The sequence below is a fragment of the Daphnia pulicaria genome, chromosome 10, assembly GCF_021234035.1.
Source record: "Daphnia pulicaria isolate SC F1-1A chromosome 10, SC_F0-13Bv2, whole genome shotgun sequence".
NCBI classification, from domain to species: domain Eukaryota; kingdom Metazoa; phylum Arthropoda; class Branchiopoda; order Diplostraca; family Daphniidae; genus Daphnia; species Daphnia pulicaria.
Window position 1 is genome coordinate 5834314 of NC_060922.1, and position 18159 is coordinate 5852472.

General features: G+C 40.9%; 4 protein-coding genes and 2 long non-coding RNA genes across 14 annotated transcripts; 2 read left to right on the plus strand and 4 right to left on the minus strand.

Annotated features, from left to right (window-relative positions):
- Positions 1-124: 124 nt before the first annotated feature.
- LOC124314937 lies at positions 125-1048 on the minus strand. The gene is made up of 3 exons (XR_006911389.1): positions 801-1048; positions 539-630; positions 125-329 (listed from the first exon to the last, which is right to left on the minus strand). It is a non-coding gene; the product is annotated as an uncharacterized LOC124314937 (long non-coding RNA).
- Positions 1049-1227: 179 nt separating this feature from the next.
- Positions 1228-8707, minus strand: LOC124314885 (endocuticle structural glycoprotein SgAbd-3-like). Of its 4 annotated transcripts, none has more exons than XM_046780302.1 (4): positions 8585-8707; positions 8354-8469; positions 8008-8245; positions 1228-1373 (listed from the first exon to the last, which is right to left on the minus strand). In XM_046780302.1, exons 1-4 carry the CDS (start codon positions 8591-8593, stop codon positions 1356-1358), a joined length of 381 nt encoding a protein of 126 aa, XP_046636258.1. In that variant the 5' UTR covers positions 8594-8707; the 3' UTR covers positions 1228-1355. The 4 variants fall into 4 exon arrangements, with proteins under 4 accessions (XP_046636258.1, XP_046636259.1, XP_046636260.1 ...); XM_046780303.1 differs by lacking the exon at positions 1228-1373 and adding an exon at positions 4394-4547; XM_046780304.1 differs by lacking the exon at positions 1228-1373 and adding an exon at positions 6016-6168.
- Positions 2818-13064, minus strand: LOC124314858 (endocuticle structural glycoprotein SgAbd-3-like). 6 transcript variants are annotated; one of them, XM_046780263.1, is made up of 4 exons: positions 12953-13064; positions 12720-12835; positions 12479-12644; positions 4394-4619 (listed from the first exon to the last, which is right to left on the minus strand). In XM_046780263.1, the coding sequence occupies exons 1-4, from the start codon at positions 13040-13042 to the stop codon at positions 4530-4532; spliced, it is 462 nt and encodes a 153-aa protein (XP_046636219.1). In that variant the 5' UTR covers positions 13043-13064; the 3' UTR covers positions 4394-4529. The 6 variants fall into 6 exon arrangements, with proteins under 6 accessions (XP_046636220.1, XP_046636223.1, XP_046636222.1 ...); XM_046780264.1 differs by lacking the exons at positions 4394-4619; positions 12479-12644; positions 12720-12835 and adding exons at positions 2818-3183; positions 3254-3369 and having other exon boundaries at positions 12953-13057; XM_046780267.1 differs by lacking the exons at positions 4394-4619; positions 12479-12644; positions 12720-12835; positions 12953-13064 and adding exons at positions 2819-3183; positions 3254-3369; positions 5067-5140.
- On the minus strand, positions 6016-6815 carry LOC124314857 (larval cuticle protein 1-like). The gene is made up of 3 exons (XM_046780261.1): positions 6687-6815; positions 6477-6592; positions 6016-6406 (listed from the first exon to the last, which is right to left on the minus strand). The coding sequence occupies exons 1-3, from the start codon at positions 6774-6776 to the stop codon at positions 6151-6153; spliced, it is 462 nt and encodes a 153-aa protein (XP_046636217.1). The 5' UTR covers positions 6777-6815; the 3' UTR covers positions 6016-6150.
- LOC124314919 lies at positions 7938-12516 on the plus strand. Its single transcript, XR_006911334.1, has 2 exons — positions 7938-8013; positions 12413-12516. It is a non-coding gene; the product is annotated as an uncharacterized LOC124314919 (long non-coding RNA).
- A 3832-nt stretch (positions 13065-16896) lies between the features above and the next one.
- On the plus strand, positions 16897-17833 carry LOC124314841 (cuticle protein CP14.6-like). The gene is made up of 3 exons (XM_046780236.1): positions 16897-17005; positions 17142-17293; positions 17384-17833. Exons 1-3 carry the CDS (start codon positions 16997-16999, stop codon positions 17739-17741), a joined length of 519 nt encoding a protein of 172 aa, XP_046636192.1. The 5' UTR covers positions 16897-16996; the 3' UTR covers positions 17742-17833.
- The last annotated feature ends 326 nt before the right edge of the window (positions 17834-18159 follow it).

Below are 18159 nucleotides of genomic sequence, written 5' to 3' on the forward strand. Positions count from 1 at the left end.
GGAATAATCGTACTCCGTACTATGTAAGGATTTATAATCGACGCCAAGAAACAGTCAAAGAAGAACAACATAAAAACATTTGTCCTACCTTTAATCCTGCCATCCTGGGAAATACGGCCAGGCATCCATTAGTGCTCCATCCGTAGAAAAGTTGAATCCACCAGGCAGAACCGCAGGATACGAAAAAAGGGAAAAGAAGAGAAGGGGCCCTCGTGAATACCCCCACACTCGCATGAGTGTACACGAGGGCATTTAAAGAAAGGGGAAGAAGGGAGACGTAATTCACATCGACATCTGTAGTTTCTTTAATCAAACAGGATGATGTTTATCTAAATGGAAAAAAATGGGTTATGAACAAATATTTGCAGAAAGCCAGAAACAACAAGTTATAGAAAATTTGAAAATGAGACAGTGAGTAAGGGTAAACCTTAATTGTTAATAAACAGGAGAATTTAAGGGTTTCATCTAATACAGCACTGCATTTAGGCAAGTTATGTCAAGCAGGTCACAGGTAAACAGAAGTAACGAAAATCATTACCCAAGATACTGATATTGTTGATGACAGGTTAATCGCAGCACAAGCCAAACTTGCATATCTTGTTGATATGATGGATGGTTAGGGCCTCAAATCTGCACAATAAAGAAAGTTATACATTGCAAAAAAACTGCCATGCATCGACAGGGCTTAGGCTACATGATAACTGCTAGGAAGGAACAAAAATTTCACGAATCTGGATCAGATTTTACTCTTCTATTTAAGCTCCCATTATCATGATATTTGTATTCTTAATTATATTTACCTGCTAAGCAGCATTGAGTGTGTAGCCTATTAAGCCCTTCTATAAAAAGACCAGAGCATGGACCACAGTTGACACGGTGACCACATAATAGCACTTTTATTTGCTGTGCAATTTTTCGTGCAGCTAAGCACGTACGTTTCCAAAAAAACTGAAAAAGAGATATTTCCTCGTTTTCTTTGTGATCTTACTCTCTTTTTCCGAAACTTGTGTCGATTTCGTGGCTGGTGGGCCTAGAGCTCACTGGCATGGAGGCTGGAGCAAGAAGAGGCATGAAAACCAATGCAGACGACGATAATATTCTAATTAGCCCATGCTAATTAAGATATCGATTATCGGTAGAAATAATAAAAAATCGAACCCCAATAAATACCTGTACAAAACATTGTACTGGTATTCATTCTAACAACAAAAAAATTAATCGCGTATGTACGGACGTAATTTCTCTGTATTGTTTTTGCGTAACTCGAGGAGGGAAATACGATTGAAATTGTACAAAAGCATCAGAGCAATTTGGTTGAGTAATTATACAAGTGAGCGGCCAATAAGTGATCAAGTTTACAGAAGACCAGCAGCCTTCAAGTCGGCGAGCATCTTGACGACGTGCTCGGGCATGGGGGGAGGAGTGGGCAAATGGTCACCGGTGGCCTGGAAACCGTTTTCATCGGCGACCCAGTTGACAGTCAAGACGACGCCATCGGGATTGGTGAAAGAGTAAGATCCCTTGGAGACGGTGCCGATATCCTCTGGTTTAGGTCCAACCTGTTTCTGGTTTCCACTTTCGGAGACTTTGGTGCCATCAGCGCTTTCGTAACTGTGTGTATCAATGAGGAAGATAAATGTTTAGATTTGTTTAAACGCTTGGCTGCAACAAATAAATTTACGCAAATGAGTAGCTTCCATCGGCGTTCATTTCGCTGTTGGACGAAACGATTTCAATTGGCTTCTGATCTCCTTGGGGTGCGGCAAGAGCCACGGCCAAGAAAGCGAGTGCGACAATCTGTTTGTAATGCAATTTCAAGTAGGATTATTAAAATTGCATGAAAAATCAAATGTCTTAGAGAAAAATACGATTAATCTGCTTACGAATTTCATTTTGCAAAATAGAAGAGTTCAGCTGCTTTTCTGAAGACAGTTGGAAGAAGAGTGTGATGATTCTGCCAACGCTGACCATCTTTTATATTCCGCTAGGGTATGAAAGTGTTTGGCGTGTAGCCAGAACAGACCACTAGTGGTTATTATTCTGGGTGTGCTGAAATTGGACTCGATAAAGATGTAAACCGCTCTGGTGACTAGGATTCCGTTCACCTTAGTGATTTTGACCACGCAATAACTGCGATTTTTTCACTTAATAGATACAGAAACAAAAACGTCATTGCCTTGAAGGCTTATAGAAACCAAAAGGTATAGCACCACAAAAAAATACCATGTCTGTTTTGAAAGGACATCTATTTGTACACCCCATGCTCTGTGATGACGTAAATTTTCCACACTCATTTCATATAATTCTAACTATTTCATAATTCCATATTATTTCACTCTTTTTCCCTTTGATCATTCATGTGTAAAGAGAAGGCATCATGTGGTATCATAAAAGATGTATATTTCTAAAATAGGAAGCGCAATATCCTTTTTGGCACAGACTCTTTTTTTTTTACTGTTAAGTACAAGTTAGAATACGTTCAGCATAACCTTGAATATCTTTTACCCATATTTTCACGAAAACTTCGCAACCAGGAAATTGTCAATAGACAACTCTGGCATCATCAGTCTTTGAATTTTATTTCTCGCGGAACGTTTATTTCGTCCAAAAATTCGGTTCTTCTTTTTGTCAAGAACCAAATAAAAATTACGCAATATATCTATTTGAGTATTTCAAACTTCCAACCCAGCACCGTACTTTAAAAAATCGGACGCTATAAAGACTGCTAAACTTTTAGAAATTGAAGTTCAAGATTTCCAATTTTATAATAACAAATTCAAACGCTTGTGTGTACGGAATTAATTTTTCTGTATTGTTTTTTGCGATACGACAAACTGGGAATAAAACTGAAATTGTACAAAAGCAGCAGAACAATTCGATTTGGTTGAGTAATTATACAAGTGAGCAGGCAATAAAAGTCAACAAGTTTACAGAAGACCAGCAGCCTTCAAGTCGGCAAGCATCTTGACGACGTGCTCGGGCATGGGGGGAGGTGTGGGCAAATGGTCACCGGTGGCCTGGAAACCGTTTTCATCGGCAACCCAGTTGACAGTCAAGACGACGCCATCGGGAGTGGTGAAAGAGTAAGATCCCTTGGAGACGGTGCCGATATCCTCGGGTTTAGGTCCGACTTGCTTCTGGTTTCCACTTTCGGAGACTTTAGTTCCATCGGCGCTTTCGTAACTGTGTGTATCAATAAGGAAGATAAATGTTTTGACTTGTTTAAACGCTTGGCTGCAACAATTTAACTTACGCAAATGAGTAGCTTCCATCGGCGTTCATTTCGCTGTTGGACGAAACGATTTCAATTGGCTTCTGATCTCCTTGTGGGGCGGCAAGAGCCATAGCCAAGAAAGCGAGTGCGACAATCTATTGGGTGGTAATGCAATTTGAAGCGGGATTTTTAAAATGGTAAAATATTGAAAATCAATTGGGTTAGAGAAAAATAAGAATAATCCACTTACAAATTTCATTTTTGAAAAATAGGAGAGCTCAGCTGTTTTTCTGAAGACAGTTGGAAGAAAAGTGTGATGATTCTGCCAACGCTGACCATCTTTTATATTCCGCTAGGGTATGAAAGTGTTTGGCATGTAGCCAGAAATAGACCACTAGTGGTTATTTTATTCTAGGTGTGCTGAAATTGGAGTCAATAAAGATGGAAACCGCTCCGGTGACTAGGAATTCCGTTCACCATAGTGATTTTGACCAAAAAACAATTGTAATAACTGCGATTTTTTTCACTTAATAGATACAGAAACAAGAACGTCATCGTCCATTGGGAATCAAACCAGATAGATCCCCGAAAGACACGATGTTTGTTTTAAAAAGGATATTTATTTGTACACCCCCTACTCTGTGATGACGTAAATTTTCTACGCTTATTTTATATAATTCTAGCAATTTCATAATCGATTATTTCACACTTATGACCTTAGATCGTTCATGTATAAATTAAGAGAAGGTATCACGTGGTATCATAAAAGAATGTACATTTCCAAAATAGGAAGCGCAGTATTTTCTTGGTACAGACTTTTTTTTTAGCGAGAATTCCTCTAGAATACTTTAGCACAACCTTGAATATGTTTACCCAAATTTTCACGTTGAGTCTCTTTCGGACAAATTTCAACGAAAACATCGCAACCAGGAAATAGTTAATAGACAACTCAGGCATCATCAATCGTTGAACATCATTCCACGCGGAAAGTTTATTTCGTCCAAAAACTCGGTTATTTTTCTCTTTGTCCAGAACCAAATAAAAACTACGCAAGATATCTATTTCAAACTTCTAGCCCAGCACCGGTCAAAATCGGACACCAACGTCTGCGAAACTTTTAGAAATTTAAGTTCAAGATTTCCAATTTTATAATAACAAATTCAAACGCTTACAAGTGTGTACGGAATTAATTTTTCTGTATTGTTTTTTGCGACACGACAAACTGGGAACAAAACTGAAATTGTACAAAAGCATCAGAGCAATTCGATTTGGTTGAGTAATTATACAAGTGAGCGGCCAATAAAAGTAAACAAATTTACAGAAGTCCGGCAGCCTTCAAGTCAGCGAGCATCTTGACGACGTGTTCGGGCATGGGGGGAGGTGTGGGCAAATGGTCACCGGTGGCCTGGAAACCGTTTTCATCGGCAACCCAGTTGACAGTCAGGACGACGCCATCGGGATTGGTGAAAGAGTAAGATCCCTTGGAGACGGTGCCGATATCCTCGGGTTTAGGTCCGACTTGTTTCTGGTTGCCGCTCTCGGAAACTTTGGTGCCATCGGCAGATTCGAAGCTGTCGAAAAATAAGACGATTTAATTCAAAGATGAACTTGTACGAGCACTGGATGAGTAAGTGAGCTTACTCGAAAGAGTAGCTGCCATCGGCGTTCATTTCGCTGTTGGATGAGATGATTTCAATTGGCTTCTTATCTCCTTGGGGTGCGGCAAGAGCCACGGCCAAGAAAGCGAGTGCGACAATCTGTTTGGTAGTAATGCAATTTTAAGCGGGATTTTAAAAATGGTAAGATATTGAAAATCAATTGGATTAGAGAAAAATAAGAATAATCCACTTACGAATTTCATTTTTGCAAAATAGGAGAGCTCAGCTGTTTTTCTGAAGACAGTTGGAAGAAGAGTGTGATGATACTGCCAACGCTGACCATCTTTTATATTCCGCTAGGGTATGAAAGTGTTTGGCATGAAGCCACAACAAACCATTAGTGGTTATACTATTCTGGGTGTGCTGAAATTGGACTCGATAAAGATGTAAACCGCTCTGGTGACTAGGAATTCCGTTCACCATAGTGATTTTGACCACAAACAATTGTAATAACTGCGGTTTTTTTTCACTTAATAGATCCAGAAACAAGAACGTCATCGTCCGTTGGGAATCAAACCGGACAGATCACCGAAAGATACGATGTTTGTTTTAAAAAGGACATTTATTTGTACACCCCCTACTCTGTGATGGCATAAATTTTCTTCGCTTATTTTATACACAGTAATTCTACGAATTTCATAATAGATTATTTCACACTTATGACCTTAGATCATTCATGTGTAAATTAAGAGAAGGTATCACGTGGTATCATAAAAGATGTGCATTTCCAAAATAGGAAGCGCAGTATTTTCTTGGTACAGACTCTTTTTAGCGAGAATTCAGCTAGAATACTCGAGAATCCTTTAGCACAACCTTGAATATGTAACCAAATTTTCACGTTGAGTCTCTTTCGGACAAATTTCAATGAAAACATCGCAATTCGCAACCAGAAAATTGTCAAAAGACAACTCAGGCATCATCAATCGTTGAACTTCATTCCCTGCGGAAAGTTTATTTCGTCCTAGAAATTGGTTCCTCTTTTTGTTCAGAATCAATTAAAAATTACGCAAGATATCTATTTCAAACTTTTAGCCCAGCACTGGACAAAATCGGACGCCAAAGACTGCGAAACTTTAAAAAAATTGAAGTTCAAGTTTTCCACTTTGATAATAACCGATAATAACAAATTCAAACGCTTATGTGTACGGAATTAATTTCTCTGTATTGTTTTTGCGACACGACCAACTGGGAATAAAACTGAAATTGTACAAAAGCATCAGAGCAATTTGATTTGGTTGAGTAATTATACAAGTAAGCGGCCAATAAAAGTGAACAAGTTTACAGAAGACCAGCAGCCTTCAAGTCAGCGAGCATCTTGACGACGTGCTCGGGCATGGGGGGAGGAGTGGGCAAATGGTCACCGGTGGCCTGGAAACCGTTTTCATCAGCAACCCAGTTGACAGTCAAGACGACGCCATCGGGAGTGGTGAAAGAGTAAGATCCCTTGGAGACGGTGCCGATATCCTCAGGTTTAGGTCCGACTTGCTTCTGGTTGCCGCTCTCGGAAACTTTTGTGCCATCAGCGGACTCGAAGCTGTCGAAAAATAAGACGATTTAATTGAAAGATGAACTTGTACGAGCACTAGATGACTAAGTGAGCTTACTCGAAAGAGTAGCTGCCATCGGCGTTCATTTCGCTGTTGGATGAGATGATTTCAATTGGCTTCTTATCTCCTTGTGGGGCGGCAAGAGCCATGGCCAAGAAAGCGAGAGCGACAATCTGCACGAACGCACGGCATTAATAAGGGAATAGGAATTGAGAAAACGAGGCGGTGGAATAAAAATAAGCGTGGAACCAAAAAAGAACAACTTACGAATTTCATTTTTACTAGCTGGGGAGAGTTCTGTTGTTCTTCTGAAGACAGGAGAGAGAGAAGTGCGGTGAAGATTCCGCTGCTGACCATCTTTTTATATTCCGCCGCGGCACGAAAGTTGTACACAGGGAACTGCCCACTCTCCTAGGCGGGCACAAGATACAAGGCAAAGATTCCCTATCCCAATTCCTATAGGGAAAGACCCGGCGTGGTTTCGTGATTCCTCAATCCTCAGTACTTGCACGTCGTATAAACCTGCAGCGTGGGTAGTTGGTATAGCTGGTGGTGGCCGCTCGATGAAAGTGGTTGGCACGGATCCATGACATAAACCACTATTGGTCACTCAGAGTTAGTTTGCGGAGGCAAAAAAAAATGTCCCCTATGGAGATGGAAGCGTTTCTTACGAGCAACAAATCAATCGATTCGCCATAACCGATTTTCCCCACTAAATGGTATTTATTACTACAGTTTATAGGTATTGCTGAATAGGACCCAGTCTTGAGGTCGGGCCGGAATACCACAAAAGGTGAACTGAAACCGGAAAACGTTTGGAAATGTCGCGATAAGCAATTTTGAATCCGACATCGTAATCAAGCCGGGGTCAAACATCCGTCACGTTATTTATAATACCTGGCGACATTTAATAACTCAGCAGTATATACTTCCGTCTTATGCCGTGTATTATTTTTTTTCGTTCGTGATTCTTGATTCATGTCTGCATAATAAATAGATGTGGCGCAATAACATGTTCAATTGAAAAAAAGAAACATGAATATCTCATGACGGATGAATAGACGCGCACTGTCAACCCAAACGACAAAGAAGATTCATCCATTAGGTATAACCTTGGCAAAAGAAATGTCAAGTTGAGTCACATATAAACTAGCGATTTAAATAAAATTTACAACTAGGAAATTTATTTGTTGTCGTAATTTTCATTAATATGTTCTCATCCCGGAACTTTATTTCTTAGGAATTATCTTATCATTTCTAACTAGCAAATTAAAACTATTAAACCATTTTTGGCATTTTCTTCTTTGATTTATTCGGTCTTGTTTAATTTAGCGCGCGCATTTTAAATTTAGCGCACTTTGCAGTAACAATTTTGGTTATCCTGTCCGTGTGTGACGCAATTAAATGTGGAGATAATCCGTTTTACGGAAGTAAATTGTCTGTATATTTTGTCGCCACAAAAAAGGGGGGAAACAAATGCCATTGAAGTTGTACAAAGCGGCCCGGAGCAATTTGATTTTTCATTTGAGTTTGGATTACGTTTGTTTGCGGGTATTATATGTGCAGGTGTTTACAGGAGTCCGGCAGCCTTCAAGTCGGCGAGCATCTTGACGACGTGCTCGGGCATGGGGGGAGGTGTGGGCAAATGGTCACCGGTGGCCTGGAAACCGTTTTCATCGGCGGTCCAGTTGACGGTGATGACGACGCCATCGGGAGAGGTGTACGAGTAAGATCCGCGGGAAACTGTGCCGATATCCTCGGGTTTAGGTCCAACTTGTTTCTGGTTGCCACTTTCCTCCACCTTGGTGCCATCTTCACTTTCGAAACTGTTGAAATCCGTACAGCCATTTCCAGTTGGTTGTCAGAGTGATTCCGAGAGATTTTAGTCAATCAATTAAGCTGGTCAATCACATAATAAGACGAATAAGACTTACGCAAACGAGTAGCTTCCATCGGCGTTCATTTCGCTGTTGGATGAAATGATTTCAATTGGCTTCTTATCTCCTTGGGGTGCAGCAAGGGCCACGGCCAAGAAAGCGAGAGCGACGATCTAAAAACAAAAGTAGGATGAAATCGTGAACCGACGAGATGAGAATGTTATTATTTTCTGGCGCATCGAAGCGTGTATATAAAATACGAAAGTATATGTACAAATGAAGTCTTACCAATTTCATTTTGGATTTGGTTTGGTGGGGGGGAGTTCTCTCTGTGCTTTAGAAGACAGTGGGAAAGAGTGTGATGGTATTCGCTCATCCTCGCCACCCTTTTTATACCTGCCTCCATCCGGAGGAGATTGTACACATGACCTTTTGGTTTTTGAAGCAATGCCGACTCCCGCCCTGACGGCCCAGCAACCCATCTTCTTCTTTTTCTTTTTCTTCTTCTTCTTCTTCTTCTTCTTCTTCTTCTTCTTCTTTTGCTGGAGGCCGTACATACCCTATCGCAGCGCTAGCATGTGCCGTATGGAGAGAGATAAGTGAAAGTGCTGAAAAGCGGCGGGTGGTGGGTAGTAGACGAATCAAGTGGCAACGGCACCCAATAAAATCACTTTCAAGAGGAAGAAGCATTTGCTGGCGCCGTGAATGTCACAGCCTTTTATTTTTGTCACCGATCCAGCAATCCAAGCGCGTCGCATTCTTATACCTTGAGCTGACAATCGTATAAACTTGTAAAATGTATTGGTCATTGTATAAAGTTACAATCGATCCTATATATGTGTTTGGTCAACTTGATGGCAGTTAATATTGACAAAGTGCCTGTCTAAAACTCGACACGGCCGAAGAAACCAAAAACCTAAATTCGAATTGGAAAACTTTCCCTTTAATAGATAATTTTTTTCGTTTTAAAATAAACATGGCATCGACTTATTACAGCGCTTTCAATCCATAAGAAAGCCGCGTTCTTAAACCAAAACATATTCTGATGTACACAAGTGAAATGATATCACATCAGCCCAGTCTGTCTAACTTTTTGTCAAATTTTGATATGCGGCAACGTCAAAAGTCTGGAGACTGAACGACGTGGTAGAATTCTGTATAGACGATTGAAGGCCAAACGCGAGTCACCACTAATTGCCGAAGCCTGAGAGATAGGCCATACGTCTACGGTAGCGGGAGAAAGAGAGAGAGAGAGAGAGAGGGAGAGATGGTTTCCTAATTCCAAGGCTACTAGCACACTCCCACATCATCTTGATGCCATAGCTTTACGTGAACGTGATGCTCACTTACCGTGGATTCCAGGCCACTGTGAAAAAAAAAGATCGGAGAAGAAGTACCACACACACACACACACACAAGAAAAATGTGTTGTCTGTTTGAGACGTCCTTTCGCTTCTTTTGTTAGAGCCTTCACTCCTATTGCGACGCTTCAGTAGTCCTTATTTTATTATTTGAATAAGTCGGAGGGGGTTTATTTTTATTGTGCACCTCTCCTGCTATTATGCGTTCGTGTTGCGGACGCAAGTTTAGATAACCTACATGTATAAAGAGAATGTGGAATTACTGCATTTATATTGCATGAGCTGACACAAAATAAAAAAAACTAAAAACCAAGTGAGAATCTAACAAGAAAGAAGAAGAATTGTATGAAATGAAGAGTGTTTGATGTTTAAAATAGAACGGAAAGAAAAAGTTGGGCCTGACCCGAATTGATGCTTTTCACTCTCTTTGATATAAAGTCATAGGTGTGACTGTCTATGCACATGCGCCCAGCAAGTCAGCGGAAGTCTATAGAAATGCATAGCGCACCACAGGCCCTTCCAATTCCCAATGCGATGATTACGTTGAATAATGGGAGAGTTCTATAAGGACTGGGAGAGACGATTCAAGCGGGCTGATCGTCCGAAACAGAGAAGAACCTGTTCATTTGCAGGCAACGGAGCAGCAGTGGCAAAACAGAGAAACCTTTGACTTTCTGAATAAATTTATTCCTGCCAAAAAGGTGGTACCGGTACAACATGTTTAACAGATGGACGTCAACAGCGCTCCTTATATCTCAAGATGAAATGACGTTGATGCGCTATAGTGACATATGCCGTCCAAGCCAATTGACATGTTGGGTAGACGCGCCAAAAATGTCGTCCGGCCTGTCTATACAGCTATAACAGTAGCGAGAGACACGAGAGAGGTGTCAGGCAGGAGGGCGTCAAGTTGTTACGCAATGTCTGCTTTGGCGCACTTCATTCAAACCGTTCGTGACCAGACTCTGTGAAACGAAAACGAAAAGAAGCTGTGTGTATACATTGAGCGGCATGATATTTGGAAGGTACCAGCCGTGTACACAGAGAGGAGAGACAGACAGTATAGGAAATCTTGAAAATCCCTTTCCCATGCGCCAACCCACTTCTATAAGAGTGAAGGGCGCATCCAGTTGGCGGCTGTTGCGCAGGGACTATCTAGTAAGACTTTAGCAGCAGCAGCAGCAGTGCTATTATGAAGAAAAAGGTTCCAGCAACAGCGTATCAAGATATCCTTCGCGTTTAACTTATAGTATGTTGCTCCGGGCGGGAGATTCTAATTCCTTTTTATTCTTTTTTTCGTTAGGGTTCTACTCGCGAGTGTTTTTCTCGGAACTATATTTCCAACACCGGCCGTCGCCGACGTGGGTTATACATCGTAAAAACAATATATATGTACATGCATAAAATAATGTTTTATACCCATAAAAAGATGCGTACGGACCGATAGCCTTGCTGGCTCATCGTCACTATACTACTACCCATGGCCTTGTTCTTACGAGATAGTTAAAATCAAAATAACACGAGCCTCCCCCCCCCTCCAAATTCTTCTCTTATAGCCAAGGATGTACTCATTCTTTTTTGTTTGTTTTTTTCAAATTGGCTTTTTGCGCGCTTTTTACTCGATCGTTTTGGCGCATAGTTTGACGAGTCATGAACGAGCAATCATCCTCCCCCGCCCATTTACTCTGATCTGATAATAAGGAATCACGATGCTGTCTAATCGGTCTTCAATAATAATGCCCGCGTGTGTATTACGACGTGGGACCCGGAAGTACATAGAGAAGACTGGCAAGGTTGCGCTAGGTGCTCTGAGTTGATATATGTAGAGGGGGAGGGAATTATTTGCTGATGGTACAGCCAACAACACCAAATATAGTCACACATTTTGGCTATACGCAGAGCAGCGGATCGTGTTGTCAACTTTTGATATTGGAATTAATTGGACGTCATTAAAAACCAATTCAAGAGTGTTTGAAGACGCTGCTGTCGCCGAGGTGCCGGTGAAGTGCTGATTCGAATTTAATTGGTTCAGGAAACTGCGTTACAAGTTCTAAGAAAATAAAAATAGTACTTTCAGCTATTTAACGTTACTTATGAAGGCGTAAAGTTGAGCGGAAAATACTTTCATTTTATTTGATTAATTTTAGCCGGTCTTAAGTCGGCATGCCCTTAAGTCTTCCACATGATATGGGAATTCCCACCATTATAACACAATTCGTTTCGCTATTGTCACTATTTTATGGAGGAATTCTTTGATCGTTTTGGGTATGCGTTAATTGTATGATGCATCTATTCTGATTCGATTAAATACAAATTTCAAATTTTATTTATCGTTTAACAGGCAACACCTTCGCGTCGTATCAAAAAGACCCGCGTTCGATTTCCCCGTCCTAATTGTGTAATGCCCCATGTTTGCAGCGCAATGGAGTACGAACGTGTATCCAATTCAGACATGACACCAAATACTTTCTCTTAATTTTTGCATTGCTCATCACTATTTTTGCTGATTCATTTTGAATGAAAGCGATGAAACACAAAGAGATACAACTGAACCATTTGGATAGAAACGTACAAAAATGTATTCTGTAACCTGCTCACGGAAATAGTAATATGATACATGCCCATTTCAATTGATCTCAAGCTTACACTATAGGATCGTCAAGCGTTGTGGACGTTATGTACACATTAAGCGAGTTACACGATGGCTTATCAGGATATAATATTGAGCAGTTTACAGAAGACCGGCAGCCTTCAGGTCGGCGAGCATCTTGACGACGTGCTCGGGCATGGGGGGAGGTGTGGGCAAATGGTCACCGGTGGCCTGGAATCCGTTTTCATCGGCGACCCAGTTGACGGTGATGACGACGCCATCGGGAGAAGTGTAAGAGTAAGATCCCTTGGAGACTGTGCCGATATCCTCAGGTTTAGGTCCGACTTGCTTCTGGCTGCCGCTCTCTGAGACTTTGGTGCCATCCTCACTCTCGAAACTGTCGAAATAACAATTTCAGTGAATGCAAATTCTAGGATTATATTGGCAAGCAATTATACGTATGTTGACTTACGCAAATGAGTAGCTGCCGTCGGCGTTCATTTCGCTGTTTGATGAAATAATCTCAACGGGCTTCTTGTCGGCTTGAGGTGCGGCGAGGGCCACGGCCAAGAAAGCGAGAGCGACGATCTGCATGGTGAATGAACAATGAAGTGAAGGGGAGATTGAGATGTCAAGATTAAGGAATAAATAAAAAATAAAAAAACTTTCGCAGAAAAGAACTCTGAAGGGATGACGACAACTTACGAATTTCATTTTGCAAGTTGGGGGAGTGTCTGGCTGCTCTTCTGACGACAGTTGAGAGAGAAGTGTGAAGATGATTCCGATACTGACCATCTTTTTATATTTTACACCAGAACACAGAGCCGAATGAAAGTGATGTGGCGAAGCTTTCACAGGCAAACATTCTCTTCTTTAGCTGGGGGCATATTCTCTTGCAGCCACTAACGTGCTAGTGTGTATGGAGATGAGCGAAAGGAGAAACCAGTGGGCAGTAACAGCAATGCCTCCCAATAAAAATCCTATTTTTATTGAGGTAGGAAGAGACGGTCCACAAAGGAACTTTTGTAATTGCAAATGCCACAGCACTCAGGGTCGTTTCTTGCTGATAGACACTTTTACTCTTCTTCCTTTGCCCAGCAGTCGGCGATGGGCGCCCAACGACTCAAACGCGGTTGCGTAATTTCTATAGTTAATCTGTATAGGGCCACCCATGGTAACGGATAGGTCCAGCCAATTGCTCGTGTCCGGCGTGTAGGAATTCCGTAGGAGGCCCAGTTTTTTTAATTGTCTTATAGCCTCACGAAAAACGAATCGTGCGTCATTATCAAAGAATTTCAATAACTAACCTTACGTCAAAAAATGTTGGTACATAGTCTCAAACGTAAATCAAACATATAATGACGGTGGATGCTATTTGTCATAGGCTACACCTAGTATAGAAGCACAAACCGGTTTGGGTACATTGGGCGGTAACCTATTATACAGGTGATTTTAATGAACGACTGGGTCTGTATACATCAGCTGAAGGTGAATGGCTTTCTCCCCGTATATCCAACCGTGTTGAATATTTCAAAGACCCAGAAAGTGTTGGACATGACAAGAAAATACAACTGTTTCATATAGGGAATCGAGTGTATGTTACACAAGATACAAATATCAGTCTATAGTTCAGCGCATTTTAAAATGTTAGTTAGCTTCTATCTGTGCCTTTTTTTGAGCCAGCGCAAACACTCCACAACTGACCGGAACATTTGGGAATGCCGGCTTTTGTGAAGGCGGACTTGGAGAGTTTTTTTTTTTAAAAAAAGGACACAGGTCTTCTTCACGAATCCCAAATTCAGAATCATACCGCCATCTCGTACCGTAAAAGCGTACCCCAACACGGTGTCGTCTTCCTCACAAAAAATACTCTTCTCTTTTTTTTTAGCCAGAATAGAATTTAAAAAGTAAAAATTGAAGAATAATTTTTTTTTGTGTAATTAGAATGTCAAATCACTTGGATTCCGACGAATTTAATCAGATTTGACGTAATTTTAATTTCAAACACGTTCTTTCAGCCGTGGTATTTCACTATTTGTCAGCGATTACAAATCTTTCAAAATGACATATTGTAACATGTCAGCTAAATTGTGATAAACATGCAAATGAATCGGACAGCTAAAGCGCACCTGTTATAGTTAATACCCAAGGAACCGCGCAACACGTTTTCGCGAGCGGAATGCAGAAAAATACTTTTGCGACCGGTTCTTTTAGTTCAAGTTTACCGAGTTTACCCACCCTACCCACAGTAGTAAGTAATAGTAAACAAAGTAGTATTTTTTTTTTGCTGTTGTTGTTTTTCAGGCTACTACTTGGCAAAATTTCTCGTACGCAGTCACGTGAGTAACAAGTTCCGCATTTCGAATCAAGTGCGTATTTGGGTAGGAACTGGAAACAAATGCAATTGAGCACTTAAACCTTGAACACACTTGATATCCAATCGGATGTATGGTGCGCTTGCTTATGTAGATCAATAGGGAAAGGTATACACAAGCGAAATCAATCAATCCGGATACGGATTCGTTATAAGAAGAAATAGAAATGGCGTTCAGAGAATTGATTGTGGATGATGGATTATTCAAATTGTTTTTTTCTCTGAAAGCCAATTTTTACCGGAACGGGTTCTAGATGTTAAAGTCAGATGGCGCCAATACCATTTACCTGTCGAGGTTCCTCTTCGCGCAACATAGTGTTGCATATGCACATACATACTTTCTATTAACGGCACCGGCGATACGTATATTCCTATCTGACAACAATACTTTCTACACCGTTGTCCTGCTGTCTGCCAGATCTTTTGCTTTGACCGTTTATGGTAACTGACCCAGTCTTATTCGCGGTTCAATTTCAAATCAGAATTTATTATTTTCCAATTCACATTTACGCTTCCATATCTGATGGCGAATATTTCAAAACTTTTCCCATCAGTAATAATGAGAAATAAAGACATAAGGACTGGAAAGGAAAGACAAATGGCATTTGTAATTGAATATAAAAACCATTGTGATGCAATTCGTAATCACGTACGCATTCGTAATGAACGGCGAATAGCATCATCGGCGAGTTTCTCTCCATTGTGTTTTTTGTTTTGTTTATTTCTCATTTGGTCCGCGCACTCGGCATGCACTTCCAATAATGGATTTGTGCACAACTGTACATATATGTAAAGTTGATGTGTTTTGACAAGAGAAAGTCAGACGTTATTGATAATATGATGATTGCTACAGCGCACAACCTCCCGCTGCCCGCACATCACGGCAGCGCGCGGTTCAAACGTTCCACAAAGCGCCAACCGAAAATGCCGTCCTCGTCCTCTCACACGGAGTGACGGAAATTTGGGGACAAGGTGATGGCCCTCAATATGGAAAGTGAACAGATTTTCAGTTCTCTTTTTCTTTTGAATACGGTTATAACAGCCTATACCAAAATCGAACGAGCGTTCTTTTTTGTTGCCCAACATAAGCAGTAAAAGTTTTATCAGACATGATTCGAATTGATATCACGCTAACAGGTATAAGGTCGACCGGTACGAAAGGTTACAATTTATGCACTCACTGAAGTATAATACTGCCGTTTAACATCGTTCAAATACGCAGCATATCCCATGACATGTACGAGAATTGTTAATAAAAGGCCAAATTTTTACAAAAGTGTGCTGAATAATGCAACCAATTTAACGGTTCACGTCGCTTGAACTCGGAGAAAAACCTAAACGGTACCTGGAAACAGTGAAACCCGTTTCAACGTGCTGAGCACGAACTTTTTACGACGAAACGATTCGCCCCCCAGATAAAATTACGTCAAAACGGATTTTACGAGCGATAGATTATTCATTTCAATGCCAAATACAGCCAAACAAGTCAAACAGGGCCAGCGATTATAAAACCTTCCCTTTCCCCTAAGCGGAATACTATCACCCTATTATATGGGGAATTAAATCAAGTTACGCACACAAACTTAAAGAGTGGGAATTATTCTATAGGGAGTAAAGTATTATTACGAGCGAGAATTGTTAATCGATTAAGATCTATACATAAGTCACGATTCCCGACACGGATAAAAACAAATATTACATGGCATAAAAGAAATGACAAGATTCGCTTTAAACCTTGTTCGCTATAAGCCAAACTACATGTTCTTCGACTTGAAGCGACTAAAAACTATATGCCAGCGAATAAGTGAAAGGACCGTGGCATTGAATCAAAGCATTTCAAACTAGTTATTCGGGTTGGACGTTTTTTTGGCGTTCGACGAATAGAAATCAAAAAGCCCTTTAACCACAAATAAGGCCGACTGCACGATAAATTCAAGAGTCAGTTTCACGGACGCAAGGCCCAAAAAGGAAACTCGAGTGAAGATGATTAAAATCGCGTCGTCAGTCGTCACCAAACAGAAGCGACACAGGAGATCGAGTCGAGCATATCAAATGAAAAAAGGAACAACAAGAGATGAATACAATGGGAAGAAAGGGAAAGTTACAAGAGGAGGATTCAAATGTCTTATAGCGCGTCGGAAAAAAAGTAACAGGAAAAGTAGGAGGGTTATGCTGGCCAGTCGGAAACACCCCAAGACTGGGCACGTGCAATAGATCAGCAAATCACGTGACTGTTCCATTTCTTGTGCTAGACTGACTGAATGAGTCTAGACCACGAGCGCTAGGTTTGTACGGTATGTTGACGATTGTATAAATAAAGGAATCAGCCCAACAAAAGGTATCAGTTACCTCCAGCTAACAGACCTACAACAACCATGAAATTGGTAAGTCACACCAAGCATATAGTGTTACCATTGATATTAAATTCCGGAGCATGCAGTCTCCAGGAGGAAAACATACGAAAAACAAAATTCTATAATTCAAATTTTCTATTCAATTACATTTTTTCAATTTCAATAGTTCATCATCGCCGCTATCTTGGCCGTTGCCGCCGCCGCTCCTTCCGGTTACAAAACCGAAGAAGAGAAGTACGGAAAGGACTACAAATACCCCGAGATTACCGTCACTGGCCAATCTGATGAGCGCAACGTCGATGGCAGCGGCAAGTGGAAGTAAGTCAACTCATTCACATTTTCTTTTGGAAACCGATTGCATTTTGGAGAGAAACGGACCCTTACTAATTGGTACCATTATTCTGATAGCTACGCCCAGTCTGACTACACCACCCGTGAGGAAGCCCAGGAACAGAAGAAGTTCATCGTGACCAAAGTTGATGACTACGGCAAAGAAACCAAAGAGGAAGTCTACGGAAACACCAACAAGGGATCTTCCTACTGGGTTTCTCCTGAAGGCGAGAAATTCACTCTGACCTGGGCCGCCGATGATGCCGGTTTCCAGCCCGCTGGTGCCCATTTGCCCGTCGCTCCCGTCCACGTCTACGAGCTCCCAGTTGCCCCAGTCCATGAATACGAACTACCCGTTGCCCCCGTCCACGAATACGAACTCCCCGTTGCTCCAGTCCACATTCCATTCAATGGAAAGGGCTACAAGATCTATTAATTTATTATTGACTGAATAATTATGTATATCCAACAATATTCAATACTATGCCATTGAATATTTTGGTGTAAATAAACTTTGCAAAGACTCGATCACTGTTTGAAAAATTCTTTTGAGCTACCAAATTGATATCGAAATGAAAAAAAAAGAGGATTTTATATTGCATAAAACATATAAATGGAGCTTAACTATGGGAAATATTTAGTTCCGAATAAAGGTTTCACTAAATTTGGTCGTTCCAAATTGGGAGTGGTGAACATATAGAGAAAGTTAGAAGTACTACCCGAAAATAGTTAATAACATTTGCGTAAATCACAGCAGTCACTACTACACCACCAACAACAAACTAGTTGAACTATAGTCGCGGAAATTTCCCTCTCGAACAATTTAAACGTTATGAAATAATTCTTTTGAAAAT